This window comes from Neltuma alba, unplaced genomic scaffold (assembly GCF_004799145.2).
Source record: "Neltuma alba isolate B1F8T4 unplaced genomic scaffold, ASM479914v2 tig00011591_pilon, whole genome shotgun sequence".
NCBI classification, from domain to species: Eukaryota; Viridiplantae; Streptophyta; class Magnoliopsida; order Fabales; family Fabaceae; genus Neltuma; species Neltuma alba.
The window spans coordinates 625,486-641,394 of NW_021636244.1; the positions used below are offsets into that span (position 1 = coordinate 625,486).

At 35.4% G+C, this 15,909-nt stretch overlaps 2 protein-coding genes across 5 annotated transcripts; both read left to right on the top strand.

Moving 5' to 3' along the window:
* The first annotated feature begins 2,446 nt into the window (after positions 1-2,446).
* LOC114715482 (protein MODIFIED TRANSPORT TO THE VACUOLE 1) lies at positions 2,447-7,863 on the top strand. Its single transcript, XM_028900357.1, has 5 exons — positions 2,447-3,072; positions 3,607-4,353; positions 4,779-4,934; positions 5,993-6,919; positions 7,359-7,863. The coding sequence occupies exons 1-5, from the start codon at positions 2,866-2,868 to the stop codon at positions 7,398-7,400; spliced, it is 2,079 nt and encodes a 692-aa protein (XP_028756190.1). The 5' UTR covers positions 2,447-2,865; the 3' UTR covers positions 7,401-7,863.
* A 174-nt stretch (positions 7,864-8,037) lies between these two features.
* On the top strand, positions 8,038-15,660 carry LOC114715412 (uncharacterized). 4 transcript variants are annotated; one of them, XM_028900256.1, is made up of 14 exons: positions 8,038-8,043; positions 10,108-10,490; positions 10,728-10,819; positions 11,277-11,435; positions 11,592-11,928; positions 12,203-12,315; positions 12,400-12,472; positions 12,566-12,786; positions 12,902-12,991; positions 13,099-13,270; positions 13,595-13,708; positions 13,795-13,965; positions 15,139-15,198; positions 15,284-15,660. In XM_028900256.1, the coding sequence occupies exons 2-14, from the start codon at positions 10,437-10,439 to the stop codon at positions 15,398-15,400; spliced, it is 1,773 nt and encodes a 590-aa protein (XP_028756089.1). In that variant the 5' UTR covers positions 8,038-8,043; positions 10,108-10,436; the 3' UTR covers positions 15,401-15,660. The 4 variants fall into 4 exon arrangements, 3 of the variants coding, with proteins under 3 accessions (XP_028756089.1, XP_028756087.1, XP_028756088.1); XR_003737552.1 differs by lacking the exon at positions 8,038-8,043 and adding an exon at positions 9,326-9,438 and having other exon boundaries at positions 10,070-10,490; positions 15,083-15,198; positions 15,284-15,316; XM_028900254.1 differs by lacking the exon at positions 8,038-8,043 and adding an exon at positions 9,326-9,438 and having other exon boundaries at positions 10,070-10,490.
* Positions 15,661-15,909: the final 249 nt, after the last annotated feature.

Below are 15,909 nucleotides of genomic sequence, written 5' to 3' on the forward strand. Positions count from 1 at the left end.
CTCCTCCGATCCTAAATTTAAGACCCTTGTTATAAGGGTCTTATATTTAGGAACGGAGGAGTAGTTTTGAACGGTGGTATGCTTGTGTTTTGTAATTCAAGTATCCAGTGAACCTCATTTTGCCATGGCCTTCATTATTTCCGGTGTTGCCCGATCTCATTCTGTGCGCAAATGTAGGGGTCAAAAACAAAATAATCTGGGTATTTTCCTTCGAGTTTCATGATCAACAACGAGTGAAAGGCTTATCTGTCATAAAAGTCTGATATTTTTTTAATTTTTAATTTTGGTTTTATGTGCCAAGTACATGAAGAGTGATGATTAGGATCCAATCTGATGCAAGACACATGGTCATGACTCATTGGCCCCCCAAAAAAAAAAAATTTGAATAATACGTGAGAGTCATTTCCGTTCAGAAAACTTGCAGCAATTCAACAGCATGGGCTTGTGATCCCAACTTGTAGCAAAACAAAGGTTTAGCCGAAGGAGCGGATGCCTAACTAGGCTGACAAAAAGTTTAGACAGAAAAACAATTAAGAGCCTGTTTGGGTGCTCCAAAACCGTAGTTTCAGAAGTACTTTTCCGTAAAACGAGGTAACCTCTTCCACATATTTACTTCGTAATCTGTAAAAACACTTCTGAAACTATGGTTTGGTTTTTATCCAAACACTCCCTAAGTGTTGGCCCAATTGGTGGGGCTCTTGTGATGTTCTCGCTCCCAATAGAAGTTTTACTATTTTCAATTCAAACTTCTCTACCAATAGAGTTGAATCTAACCAAAAAAAAAAAATTAGTCCCTTATAATATAGTAAACTAAAATTCAAATTCCCATTCAGGTGCTCGTATTTAGTACCTAATAATACCTAGAATAGGATTACTTCTAATAAGAGGATACTTGTGTTTTAGTCAAAAAAATTCAAACTTCTCTCATTTTATCTCTTACGTATAATACGGATGAAGACGAAAGAGAACAAAAAGTTTCACATTACAGATTATACCACGGTTCTTCTTACTGTAAGGTTTCTATTTTTTGCAGCGTTCCATCAAGTTTAAAAAATAAGACAAGTCAAATTGATTGGGACTGGAACGAGACATAACTAAAAACCCCCCAAAATTTATTTTAATACATTGATTGAACTTGTCATTTCAACAAAGTTTTTTAAGTGATTTTTAACATTGACAACTTGTTGATAAAATATTGATAAGTCGTGGTTCATGACTTCATATTATGACAATTTATTTTTTTAATTATCGAGAAGTTGTGATGTGGATTTAGATGAAGTTGTGATTTGTGAACATTGATGACTTGCTCTTAAAACATTAACAAATTTTAATTTGATTTTGATAAGTTATGATTTAACAAGTCTCTGAACAGAAACTTCTTATTAAAATGTTGACAAATTGTTACAGATAATTTATAGCAATTTTTCTGAAATAAATAACTAATACAAATAGTTTTAGATGCTGACTATAATATGCACACATATATTCCTTTTAAGCCCAGGAGTTATCACTCCAACGGCTGCCTGGGGTCTGGTGATATTTTTTTTTCAAAGAATGAACGATATTTTAGTAACTTAACAACAAAAATTTAATTCTAGTAGTCCTTTGATGTACAAAATAATTTCAGATTAAATTAAGATTTCTTGACAGTTACATCTTTGTCATGGAATTTAAACATGATTCTCCTGATATTTATGTATAATATAAAATTTACCAGAAGCAGTGGCATTTTTTGGCACAAAGTAATACTACCTATGGTTTTTAATATAAAATTTTGTTTGATTTTTATTTTAGTCCTAATTATAAAACCTTAATTCATTTTGTCTCTCATATTTATGTATTTTTTTTTCAAAATAGTCCCTCTAATAATGATTGTTTTAGTCAATAAATTTGAGTAGTAAGAATATTTTAGGAAAGACAACATCTATTTATTACAAATAACTAACTTAACTTATTTTCTTAATCTCCTCAAATTAGTCAACTAGCTCTTATAATTAGGATCGGAGGTAGTTTTATACTACCTCCACTCCTTAATATAAGTACTAGTTTGACTTTTAATTTGTTTCTAAATATAAGATCTCTATCTATTTTGTTTTTCATATTTATTCATTTTTTCTAAAGTAATTCTTGTAATAGTTGCACATGTTAAATGTTTTATCAAATAATACTTGATTAACAAGAGTATTTTAAAAAAATAATACATATTTATTAAAATTAACTAACTTATCTAATTTTTTTAATCTACTTAAATTAGTTAACTAATTTTTATATTAATTAGAAGAGGTACTGTTAGTAAAAAGTAATTTTTAAATACACCATCTCTTAATCCTAACTAACGTGCTCGGCGATCGTTGAACGAGCGTTCCCGGGTCAACTTTCAATGTTAAACTTGCATGCTTGTGAATCACCGACTGCGCAATCCCGATCGGTTCTTGGAGCCTGAAACTGTCGATACTGGCGCGTAAAGGCGGAAAACGTTCTCTTCATCATCGTTTCATTGCTCTGTACCTCTCCGTGTTGCTGGTTTTTCTTCATTTATTCTCTTGTCCCATCATCGTGAAATTCGTGATTTTTTTTATGAATTTCCTAGACATTGCGGTCTCCGTTTGATTCGTTTAACGCTTGGTTAGCACGAAATCTCGGGTTCTCAGATTCCAGGTTCCTTTTTACGTCCTGGGTTTCATTTTCTTAATCGCCTCTCTTTCCTAACGATCGATCTGCTGCTGTTGAATATCAATCCTACTGGGTTGCAATTGCATGGGATCGAAGGTTAACATTTTTGGAAATTTAATCGCCTTTGGATTCTTGGTTCTCTGTATTTAACTTAGTGGGTTGGGCGAATTCTGTTGGACCAATTTGGAAATCATGGATTCGAGTCGGAGAGCGGTGGAATCATATTGGAGGTCGCGGTTGATTGATTCAGCTACGTCCAACGAAGACAAAGTTACGCCGGTGTACAAATTAGAAGAAATTTGCGAACTTCTGCGGTCTTCGCATGTTAGCATTGTGAAAGAGATTTCAGAATTCATTTTGAAGCGGCTCGAGCATAAGAGCCCAATTGTAAAACAAAAGGTTCATTTGTTCTTGCGATTTTTATTTCCTTGCTAAACTTGGGGTCAAATTTTTGTATAAGATGGATTTGGCTGATTCGCGGTTGAACTTTTTAATCTAGAGCTCTTTAATGTCTGATTAAGAGTAGAGGACGAGATTTATTCCTTCGGTTTCATGTTATTGCAATGTTGCTGCAGCTGTTGTTGTTATTGTTTTTCCTCGGGGTTAAAAGAGGTTTTCGATTGAACTTTGAGTACCTTGATTGTAGAAATTATTTCCCTTGTCTACAGCAGTTTAATCTTCCATTAAGATTCGAGACTGATAGTTAACTATTTGTGTCACTCTACTCTGAACACACTATTTCTAAACTGAGTGGTTGCCCTGGGTAGCTCAATTCTATTTATTATGATGGGGAAAATGACAGGCGATAATGGGAAGGATAAAGAATCAGCATCGAGGGGATGGTGTCTTAAATTGTGCCTTAGAAGTGAGAAGTCATGCCATTGATCTTTGAACTCATTAAGATCTACTTCTTTGCTTTATATATGTTGGCAGGCTTTAAGATTGATAAAATATGCAGTTGGAAAATCAGGTGTGGAGTTCAGAAGGGAAATGCAGAGACATTCAGTTGCAGTTCGCCAGTTGTTTCACTACAAGGGAGAGCCGGATGCTTTGAAAGGTGATGCACTAAATAAGGCTGTGCGAGACACTGCTCATGAGGCTATCACTGCTATATTTTCTGAGGAAGACAACAAGCCATCACCTCCTGAAGCTAATAATAGGCGGATACAAGGGTTTGGGAATACAAGCTTTGAAACAACATCAGAAGATAAGAAATCCTTTCTCAGTGAGGTAGTTGAAATTGGAAGTGCATCAATCAAGCTAGGACTTAGTAGCCTAACACAGGGACATTCACTAATGAAGAATGAAACCGGAAGCTATAAAAGTCCAAATCTTCGAAGGTCACTGAGCATAGAAACAGAACATGGTGACACATATCAACCAGTTAAATATCATAATGGAAGTCAAAGCACTTTCAGATCAAACAATCAATCTAGTGGTCCTTGGACCCAGGATTCCAAAATTATTAAAATGGAAGTATCAAATGGGGATTCCAATGCAAGTCATTTAGAGAGTAAAACACGAGAGACTAGGTTGCTAGAGACGATTGTTACTTCAGGAGGTGTACGTCTTCAACCCACACGAGATGCCATTCAAGTTTTCCTAAAAGAGGCTGTGAAGATGGATCCCCTTGCTCTAAGTCATGCACTGGAACTGAAGCTCCAATCTCCCATGTGGCAGGTATGTTGGTTATGTCGATGTTTCTGTGGAAGTATAATTTGGCATGTGCATAGTCATGACAATCGCACAAATAGAAACTTGCAATTGGACAATTCCTTTCCTAAACTTCAATTTTCTTTATTTTTTCCCCTTTTTAATTGCATGTAGTTTGGGATCACAATAAAGTTCTTCTTTGCACATTTCTTTTCTGGCTGAGGAACTAATTCTAAATATGAATGTTTTACACACATATCTCAATGTAAACATCTACGTCCTTTTTCCATGTATTACAAATATGTGCGTGCTTCAGTAGACAGGCAAGTGAAAGCATTGATTTGTTGGTTATCAGTTTTGTTGGCATTTACATGTATGCCAAAGCTACTTTATACATAGACAAGACCGATTGATAGATGTAGCTCTTAGCTTCTATGGGAATGGTATTTCAGGTTCGTATGAAGGCTGTCTGTGTACTTGAATCCATACTTAGGAAAAAGGATGATGATCATTTTTCACCTATGACATCTTACTTCACTGAAAATAAAGATGTGGTAGTAAGATGTTCAGAATCTGCTCAAGCTTCTTTGAGGGAGAAGGCTAACAAGGTAACATAATTGCATTTTCTTATTCATTTCCAGAGTTTATCTTATGTTGATCTAAATTGTTAATTGCATTCATTTATTCTAAGCATCTTTTTCTGAATGTATATGATTTATAACCAGGAACAGTCTAAATTCTTAATTGCATTCATTTATACTAAGCATCTTTTTCTGAATGTGTAAAATTTATAACCAGGACCGGTAATTTGTAATTAGAAGTACAGAAATCTGTGCAATAGGCCTGGCTGAAAATCCTATAGTTAGATTGATTCATCATGACATTCCACCAGAAAAGATGTTAATATATGCAACTAAGAAACACAAGACGTGTGCCATCAAAACACACAAAGTGATGCAGCATGACAAAATACACATACACTCAGACGTGCATGTACACACAGACCCATATATAAACAACACATTTAAACGTGTCTTGAAAGAATCTAAAGGATTAATTTCATTAGCCCAGAAAGTTCTGTTCAAATATGTCAATATGTTGTATTGACTACTGAGTATTGATTTATTTCTTTCTCCTTATATTTGCTATTGCCAAAAAGGTTCCTTCTTTGTGTAATTACTTTCAAACTGAGTGTGTGACCATTTATAAGCCATTTATTTTTAAATCTAAATGCATTTATTTGTGCTATTTTGATATCATATCCACGTACTTTTTGCACTTGAAGTTGCCTTTTATTTGGTATGTCTAATGCATTGCCAAATGCCCACATTATTAACATGTGGCATCTAATGAGAAAAAAGACATGAATCCATGAAATTTCATTAGATTATTATTATTTACTAAATTATTCATACTTGCAAAGAATCCTCAGTCTCTCGAACCTGATGTAAACCATAAAATATCTGGCAACTCTGTTTCTTGGTTTAAGTTTAGAGAAAGAAGTAATCACCCTTTAGTAAGTAGCTTAATAATGGAATTTTTGCTTGTAATATCTGTAATTAATAAGAATAGCCTAGTAAATGACAGCTTATGAATTAAGAAGCTTTTTCTGAGTTCAATGTTAGCATTCTGCCTCTAATTTGGCGCTTGACCCTTCAATGAACAGGTTCTTGGTCTTCTAGGTGTAGACCAGCCTGACAGCTCTGCCACTAATTCAGAGAAACCTCAGAAGGCTGAGAGTGCTAATGTTGCTGGGATGCCTGACTTGATAGACACGGGTGATCCAAATGATTGTTACGGAAAGGATGATTCTACAAAGGGTTCTAATGATTACAATGTAGCAAATTTTACATCACCGACACCTCTAATTGATGACATATTTGGAGATTTTGGTGGCTCTGTCCGAGAGAGTGAACCTAAAAATGAAGAAGATCCCTTTGCTGATGTATCATTTCATACCAATGAGAGTAAAGAACATGCAGATGATCTCTTTTCAGGAATGGTGGTTTCTGATAAACAGGTTGATAATGTGCTTGGGAATAGAAGCAAGCCTGAAACTTTCGACATTTTGTCTTCCAATTCTGATCAAGAGAATCATAAAGAGTTTGTCAGTGGTTTAATGGCTGATTTATCAATTGAAGAAAATACCTCAAGTACGAAGCAGCAATTAAATTCTGCCACAAGTTTAAATAATCATGGTAGCCTTCACCACCCTGACAACACTTTAGGTGGCATTTTGGCCTCTCAAGCAACTGGATACAATGTAAATCCCATGATTCCTAGTGGTCATATGCCTTATGGTATTCAGACTGGTCTTATGACGAACCATATGAATCAGCTGTATTCTACTCAGTCGCATAATTATGGCGCCATAGGAAACCTTTTGGCTCAGCAGCAGTTCCTGGCAACAATGGTTAATTTCCAACACGTTAATAATGTAAACATGCAGGGTGCTAGTGTTGCTCAAATTGGTGGGGCCGAGGGAACAAAACCTCTGCCAGATATATTTCAATCAAATTTTGCATCTCAAGCCCCTAGCTCAGTGATCAACAATTCAAAGAAAGAAGAAAACAAAGCATTTGATTTTATCTCTGTAAGTAGGCGTATTTACTTATATTATACCTTTCGTTGGGGTTTAATTTAAGGATTATAATTTGCAAATGTATATTTTGAACTGTTGCTCTGGGGAATCAAAATTTGTTTTGAGTTGGACCGTATGAATCAAATTAGTCCTCTACAGTTTGTGATTCATCTTTATAACCGAACAACTTACTCTGGTGTTCAGAACTGTAATGCAGAAGAATAGGTGGTATCAGAAACCTTATTAGCAGATAGAAGCTCCCAGCATCTGTAATTTATCTGGTCAGGGCTGGATGACTATCAGGATGTGGTTTTCTTTTATTGGTGAAGTAGATTTTGATTATAAGAGGAAAACATTTTCAATCTAAGGATGAACAGGAAATTTATATTGCCATAGATACTTTGTCTGGTTTTTGGTAGTTTTTCCTGACCTTCTTGTTTCATGTTTTTAGGACCATATTGCTGCTGCTCGTGATCCAAAGAGAGTGATTTGAAACTTCAAACTCTGATTTTGGTGGCGGATGCTATCAATGGCACAGTGTTGGATTCGACGACATGAATCAATCATGGATATCTATGGCAGAGTATTGTAGCTTCTCATGGATTTGACGAATTGATATCTATGGCGTAGTGTCGGATATGAAGGAAAACATTTTAGATGGCGTTTGAACTTGCCCATGTTGGCGACGTGAGAGTAATAAGATGAGCAAACGTCGGACTTGAAAGTTAGGCGTTACAGGCTTTCTGTATAGATGAAAATGAGCATTGGAATGTTGTGTGGTATTTCAATTTTCCTGAAAATTTGTAGTTATTAGTTGAGTTCTTGCAGCTGTAATTCAGGCGCCAATAGAATTAGCACTTTTACCCCCTTTCCCATTTCATTTCTTTCTTCCCATTGAACCCTACACGAATGGTTCAAACTTCATATTATCAATGTCATACTCTTGTTTTGCCCTATGTTTCTCGCTCACGAAAGCGGTCAATATTCTGGACTTTAGGTTTGATCGTACGACCACAACTTTGATTTTCACTTGACGAGAGTTTGCTGCCACGCTGGAATTGACCATCAACAAGTCATAATCCAACACGCCTTCTACTGTTTAAAAACCATTGCTTTTTGTTAAGAAAAAGTTGCAAGTGGCCAGAATCAAACGCGGATTCAAGTGCCACTAAGGGCACATCAGATGTCACTAGACCAAGAGGTGATTAAAAAACATTAGCAATGCAATGAAATGTAATGTAATGTAACAAAATATAAGGTTGAGGGGCAAATTTACTCATGCAGCTTTCTGCTTGGGGCACCAGGCATTGAATTTTTGGGTGTAAAAGTACACATGAATTTTCTTAAACTGGTGCAAAAATATCACAACTGTTAACTTAATTAACTTAGACTACTACTTCCGGTCTTTAATATAAGAGCTTGTTTAATTTTTATTTTGGTCCTAAATATAAGACCCCAATCTACTTTGTCTCTCATATTTATGTATTTTTTTTCCAAAGTAGCCCTTCTAATAATAAGAGTTTTAGTCAATACACTTGATTAGTAATGATATTTTAGGAAAGACAACACTTATTTATGACAAATAACTAACTTAACTTACTTCCTTAATCTCCTCAAATTAGTCAACTGGCTCTTATAATTAGGATCGGAGGTAGTATTTAACAAACATGTCAACCAAGAAAATGATACAAAAATACTGTTAACTTTTCAAAATGGTATAAAAATACATATAAAGTTTTCATGACCATAGCATTTTTGCAACATTTTAAGAACATATTTTGTATTATTTTCTTGACCTATATGTTTGATAAGTGGTCAACATTTTGACCATTTTAAAAATTTGGCATATACTTTTGTGTCCAAAAAAAGCTTATGATGTTGAGCGATCATGGCCAAATATTTCACAGATAGATTTACATTTTAACCCTACGACATAATATATTGAACAAGAATTGTTAAATTATACATCAATTACATATAATGATATTTTATGAATTACAAAAATATTAAATAAACTTTAAAATATATTACCAATTTATCAAGTTGCAAGCACATGTTCTAAGTCTCTGACCATGATTTGTGAAACTAAGGGAGGCAAATTTTCACACTTTATTTAGATTAAATTTAATATTTTTTACAATTTTTATAATTAATTTTATTTGTTTTAAAAAAAGAAGGGAAGTATGATCCTCCTAAATTTAATCCTGCGTTACGTCCTACAAAATCTAGGCCTGCAAGCTTTGCAGTTGCACCAAACAGAGAGAGGAGTTGAAACCGAAGACAGATGTGTTGGTGGGGTCTACATGTGTTTTGGCCGTCGACATGATGTGTATTGGAGTATTTAACTATTTCTTATCTTGTTAAATATTTGTATTTGCATCACACTTTCGGTTCTCGAAGAAACCGCTCAAATTTTTGCATTTATGCATATGATGGCTTGTTATTTATCTTTTCTCTTTTCTTCTTCTTCGTTTTACGGCTTCCATGGCAGCCCATCTCACTCTGCAACTTTTTCAACTGTTCGACAACTCGTAAGCTTTCCTTCGCTTACTTCTCGCTGTCACTTCAATGTTAATGTGCTTCCCAAATTGTGTTCTAATCGGGTTCATCTTTTGCGCCATCGAGGTTATGGATTCGTTTCAAGCCCTTTCTTGCTACGTTGCGAGTATGATCGTTGAAAATGGTTGATACAGGATTTTTTTTTTCCTTGCGTATTTTTAAAGAAAATGTTAACTAAAGCAATATTTTTGGGTTCTAAGGAAAGTTATTTCCCTTTATGGGTAAATCTTCTTTTAGTTTCAAGAAAGCAAAACAAACTGATTCTAAGGCGCTATGTTCTAGGATGTTAAATTTGGTCTTTTAAGCTGCCGTTGTTATTTTCGCTGGAAAATTTAATGTTAAGCCAGTCAACAAGTCTTTAAGCAAGGAATTGATGCTCAGATCGCAAACACAAGTCTAATCTGGAGTGTGAATTCTGCGTAGCTACTATAAAAATTTTGAAACATACTGGTAAATCATATGTGAAGAGCTTTAATACCTTGCTCTTTGCAGTCACTTGCTCCATGTGATGTATTTCACTAATGTATGTGATGCTTTCTTTGTTTGCGTTCGATGAATATGCAACCCCTGAAATGTTCGTTCACCACCTGTTTGTTCCAACAGAAAATCGTTCGGATTAGATGTCAGAAAAAGGACAGTAGAGAATGCGCTTCTGCATTCCAATCCCCATGTAACAGAGGAGAGAAATGATGGCTTTTCAGATAATAACCTCTTAACTGGGTATTGGTCTAGATGTTACACCGCCGAAAGGAAGCGTTCACTGATATCAGTATCAGCTAAAAATTCTTTTGTTAGTATTGATCAAAGTCAAAGCAAGAGGGAAAGCGATGGTACTCTTACCACAACCAGTAGCCAGGAGATAAAACTTAATCGGGTGAATTGCATTGTGTGGGTACTGCATGAATCTTCTGGGAGCTTTTCCCAAGCAGTGGAGTCCCTTAGGCTACCTGGAAGTGGTCCAGAGCTTGCGATGGCCTGGCTTGGGAAGGATGTTCATGCATGGCATAGACATATTGCTTATCAGGTATGTGCAATAACAAATTCTTTCATTAAAAGATATATAGTTGTACTCTTCCTGTTCCTTTTGATATTTATTAGCCCTATGAATTTGTGATTATGATGCAACCATTTTAATGAGAAGGCTTGTGTTTTCCTTCTTGAATCTATTTATTTTCTGTGTTGAGTATGTTGATCAGCGTAAAAATTGTGTAGTTTGGCTTCTATTAATAGTTAGTATGCAACTCTTGATTTTCCTTCATAGGTTGCAGTTTACGTTTTGATGAAAACAGCAATAGATGTGGAGATATTGCTTTCACATGATCGACAGAATGAATTCTCACCTGTTAGAGAGATGTAAGTCTTTGACGTTTTCTTTTGCATATTTAACAAATTGTATGTTTTTAGGAGGTGCTTTGCTTGTAAACATTAACATTGACAGATTTGATGTGTAAAACCCAAAAATGAACCATGAGGGCCTAGCACAGTTGGCACTTAGCTGGGATCTTTAAACATCTAGTCAAGGATTTGATTCCTGGCGGTGTGTATGGAGAGAGTCTTGTGGCCAATGCTAAAGCTCCTTTGGAAAGTCTATGGTGCGAGAAAATTAATCACTGTTACAGGCAGTGAATAATTTAGACTGAACCAAAAAAACCCAAAAAAGCCTTATATTTTTAAACATCATGCTTAACTAAAAATGCCTTATGTTAGACGGAGGGAGCTGATAAATAGATCATTTGTATCAATAAACATTCAAATTGAAAAAACAGAAGCACTTCACTGATCTGGTGTACCATTTCTTCTCTTATTTCAGATTAACTCCTTTAAGAAATCAGATGAGAGAATACATTGAAAGGCAACTGAAAATGAGGCATCCTGATTTAGTTCAGTGGTTTAGAATCAGTGAAATTCCACGTTTGGCAGGGTATTTCATTCCTCTTCTAAAGAAGTGGTCCATGGAATATGCAGGAAGGTTTGTTGAATCATCTTTTATTTTAGCATCATATTGGACCTTGTGAACTTTTTCCTTAGTCAATATCACATTTTCAAGAAGATGATTTTATTTTCTTTCCCATCACTTTTGCCAATTGATTGGAGGGAAATATTAACCTGACAGATAACTATTCAGCGGTGTTGCAGGAATTATTGTGGCAATAACCTGCTGCACTGCAGTGGTGAAATTGGGTTCTGGGCACATATCCTGCCCCTTACTTATCTCGTCTTTCAAAGGTGTTTTAGTCGAGCTCATGGATCATTCCCTTGATCTTGCAACAGTGGACAAGTTGCACCATTTAGCAACTGATGCGGGATTCGAACTTGATTTCTTGCGTCATTTTGGGAAAAGGATTCTTCCTAGTGAGAAAATTGAGGACCTAGAGTTTTGGATTGGGTTGGCACATGAGAAACTCATGAAAGCTTTCCATGAAGAAAGCATCATATCAAACATGCAAATTCTTCAGTGCAAGGTTAACTGGCTTACATCCTCTACTATAATTTTCCGATCAACATCTGCCAAAGTTTATTGTTTAACAGAACTGACCTGATTATTATATTTAATTTCCTTTTCATTTTCATAAAAGGAGAAATTATCCCTGGTCATGCTTTAAATGATCAGAGGCCTCATAAGTACTTCATATTGTTTATACTTTTTATTATCTTTTACAAGGATCTGTTATTTAGCTTCAAGTTTTCATTCATCATTCAAATAGTTGTTTATAAAATAGCTTTTTGTGGATTCAGCCAGATAGTCTGGCCACTCTGGGACTTTTTGCATACCTTGGGCGAAGAACAAGAATATTTTTGTCAGCAGTGGCCATTAAAGATCTTGATGACATGGTTCAGGATTTTCTCAGGTTTTGTCTCTTTGTTCTCCTGTTTCATTTTAAATATTTTTAATGGTATAAAAATACTAAGAAGGACCAATACTCTTCTTGAAGTTACCTGGAATGTGGCTGCATTTTCATTTATCCTGAGTTTTCCTCCATTCCCGTGTATCAGCTTTTCATGGAGGTTAGTTTCTGTTGGTTCTGCTGAATGCCGATGTTAACTGGCTCTTTTATGTTGATATTGAAACACTCATTCTAATCTATTTTCATATTTCAGTTGGTAACTGATGAAATTGGATGGCTTGATTTTTATGCCTCATATGCTCAAATAAACTGTCAAGAGAAAAGGTCCAAGCCTCATGCTCGCCAGGCAGAGAAAGAGATTATTTTATATGTAGTTTTTACTGTGTGCTATGATATTTTCTCTGGCTTTGCTCACTTCAATCGCTCTACTCAGCAGCCACTGGAGACAAATTTGTTATCATACTTGTTTCGTAGGTAGCTAATTTAATTGGATCAATTTGTTACCTTTTTACTAGGTTACCTTTTCTTGACTAGTTTAAGTTTATTTGTCTTCCTGAAAGAGTGATTTTTTTTTTTTTTTTTTTTTGAGTTGTATGTTATATCTTTTTCTTCACATTCCTAGTCAGGGCTTGCTGAGCATCTGTCTGCAAGAGCACAGAGCTGCTTACGTCAAATCAGGGTATATTGCTACCACCAGCTTCTTTATCCTGTTATTACTTTTCCTCATTTAAACAAATTTCTTAAGAAAGAATACAATTGAGCTTACGGTTCTGATTCGATTTTCAGTGAATCATTTGATATTGTGGACTATGCTGCCTTGAATAATGCCACACCGAGTATTGGAGGTAGAAATGGACACAAGTTATCTTTGGCCTTTGAAGCACAACAAAAATCACATGATTTAACTACAGAAGGATCTCCAAAGAGTTATTCTCAATTTGGCTCTACGCTACATAAGGTATGGTAGACTGTTATTTGTCATGACACCATGATAAAATGGGTAACTCAATATACTTGTGGTTGGGGGGAGCTATTTTTCAAATTGGAGGCGTAAATTCCACTCACTTTCCTTTTCTCTGTCCTTTTTATTTTAAACTTTTTGGTTTCTTTTCCTCTTCTTTAAAGGAATAAGTTTCTCATAGATATATATATTTTATTAAATTTTAGTCGTGCATATTATTAGCACATACACTTAGTTTGAGTCTGAAACTTAAAAATGGTGAGTTTCATTTTCGCAGCATCCTCTGCATGGATTCTCTAACTAATTTTTTGCTGTATATAGGCTCCAATTTTAGACAAGGCAAAATGTCAGCGAGGTACCTGTGTTGAAAAGATAAAATTTCTGTATGAAAGTTTTATCAGGAGATATTGCATCAAGTTGGTTTCCGCAACCACTGTAAGATTATTCATCATGTTCTTTTTGTACATGGGCCAATTATTCTGAAGGTAGGGTGCTAAAACTATGGAATGATTTGTTTCTAGGATATCTGGATGGGTACTCAGTTGCTCTACATAGACATCAAGGTTGCTCTAGAGCTACTTATGAGGCAAGTACATGGCTGCAAGGTTACAAGAAGGCAGAAAAAGAAGCTAGAAAGAACCTTAACCGACATTATCACACTAGTTCCTGTTACAGTTCTGATGCTGCTTCCTGTAAGCAATAATGTGGCCCTACATCATTCTATTTCTATTCGATCTTAGTTTCTGCTTTCTCTTCTCTTTTATGGATATTAGGCCGCCATTAGCTGATAGACTGGCTTCTCAAAAACTCAGGTAGGACCAAAAAAGGATTGGGAGTATGGGTATTTGGTAAATTAAGATTATTTAGGTTCATACCACATGGGGAATTTCAGTTCAGAGTTTCCGTGTTCACAAATAACATTTTATTATTAAATACTTTGTTACTATAAGCTTATGATCGTTATTTGTATTCGTAAACTATATTTTGAGTATGAAGGCATGGAAGTTTCGGCTCTCATAGGAAGCATCGACAGCATTTTTTGAGGTTTCAGGGGCATAGATCATAGGCTGAGACCCAATTCTGAGGATTATCTGTAGGGACTTCTGATTCCTAGAAGAGGTTACTCAACTAGAGTGGTCTCAAGAGAGGGTTAACTGCCAAGCAAGACCGCTGAACTGAGGGAATTCAAACCCCTCGCACACGGGGATGCAGAGGCTTCTGGTCGAAGTCCCTTCAACTAGTCGGGATATTAAATTCCTTAGAAGTTTATGGTGGTCCCTGAATTAATTTGATTCATTCAGTTTCTGATAAAGACTCTGCATGATTGCATTTGGACTATGCTGAACCATAAAATTCTTGTGGGCGAAGCAACTAAGAGATCCTTAGTGAAATGAATACTTCTATGAAATCTTTTACCTCTTCACATTGTTGTTGTTCCATATATATTTAAACTTTTTCCATGGAGTGGTTAGCTTTTTAAAACCAACCTTTTAACTTGCACACACAGCTTACGGTTACTTGGGCTGTTGGGCACCTACTTTTGTATCCCATATGTTTAACTTTTCAAAAATTACCTTAACCTTCCAGAATTACTCTTATTAATGATATCTCTCTTAATATCTCTCATAAATGGGATGGGAATTAATGTTCGCTATGTTCTAGAAAATGCCTTACATTTTGAGTATCTTCTAGAATGTGATTTACATTTTGGGATGGAGGAAGTACTATGTAAACCACTGTTTGACCTGAAGTTCTTGCATGTGTAGATCAAATAAGAACTGATGAACTGTTTCTCGTGTACATATGAAGGTGCTGCATTTCTTCAGAACAATCTCGTTGACAAGTGTACTATTCATTCATGCCAGGTGACAGCAGTAGGCCATGCAGCCATGCTAGCAGCAATCAAGAAGTATATGCCATTCTTAGTAAGTTTTTGTTACATCGTACGTCATTTTCCTTTTATTAATGTTGTACACTGCTGATTGTGGTTTCTTCTATATATATGCATAGATCCCCTCTCCATATTCTTCAGAACGTTTGGATGTTGTGAAACAACTAAAGCGAACTAAAGAAATGGATGATCAATCGTGGGGTAACCCTGAAGATCCATCACCAACCTCTTCTTGACTCGAAAAATTTCATTTGGTTGAGGTTCAAATGCGGTTTGGCCAATTGACCATCCTTGAAACATTAGAGTGATCTCTGACAATCAGTTTTCTGTAAATAGAAGTATGATATAACAAGCATTCTGAGAGGTTACTGAGTGTGTTGTAACAGAAGATACGATCAGATTTGATAGCTTTTCTTTCAGTAAATGGAAAGTATAGGATTATACATATTTATTTATGTGAATTGACCATGTGTACAATTGTGATTTATTTGGACCATTTGGCTTGTCTGGTTTTCTTTCCTATGAATGCACTTCAATGCCAAACAACTAGCAATGTGCCTCTCATGACCAGTGAATCCTCAGGAAATTGTCTTAAATAATTTCCTGCTCAATATGCTGAGCCTCATCAGATAATAGAAAATAATATTTTATAAACAGAATTCAGAATTTAGTTGTCCTGAATATGACATGAGAATGAACTTTAAATTTTCAGCTAATTAACTCCCTTGATTGAGCTCTTATTTTT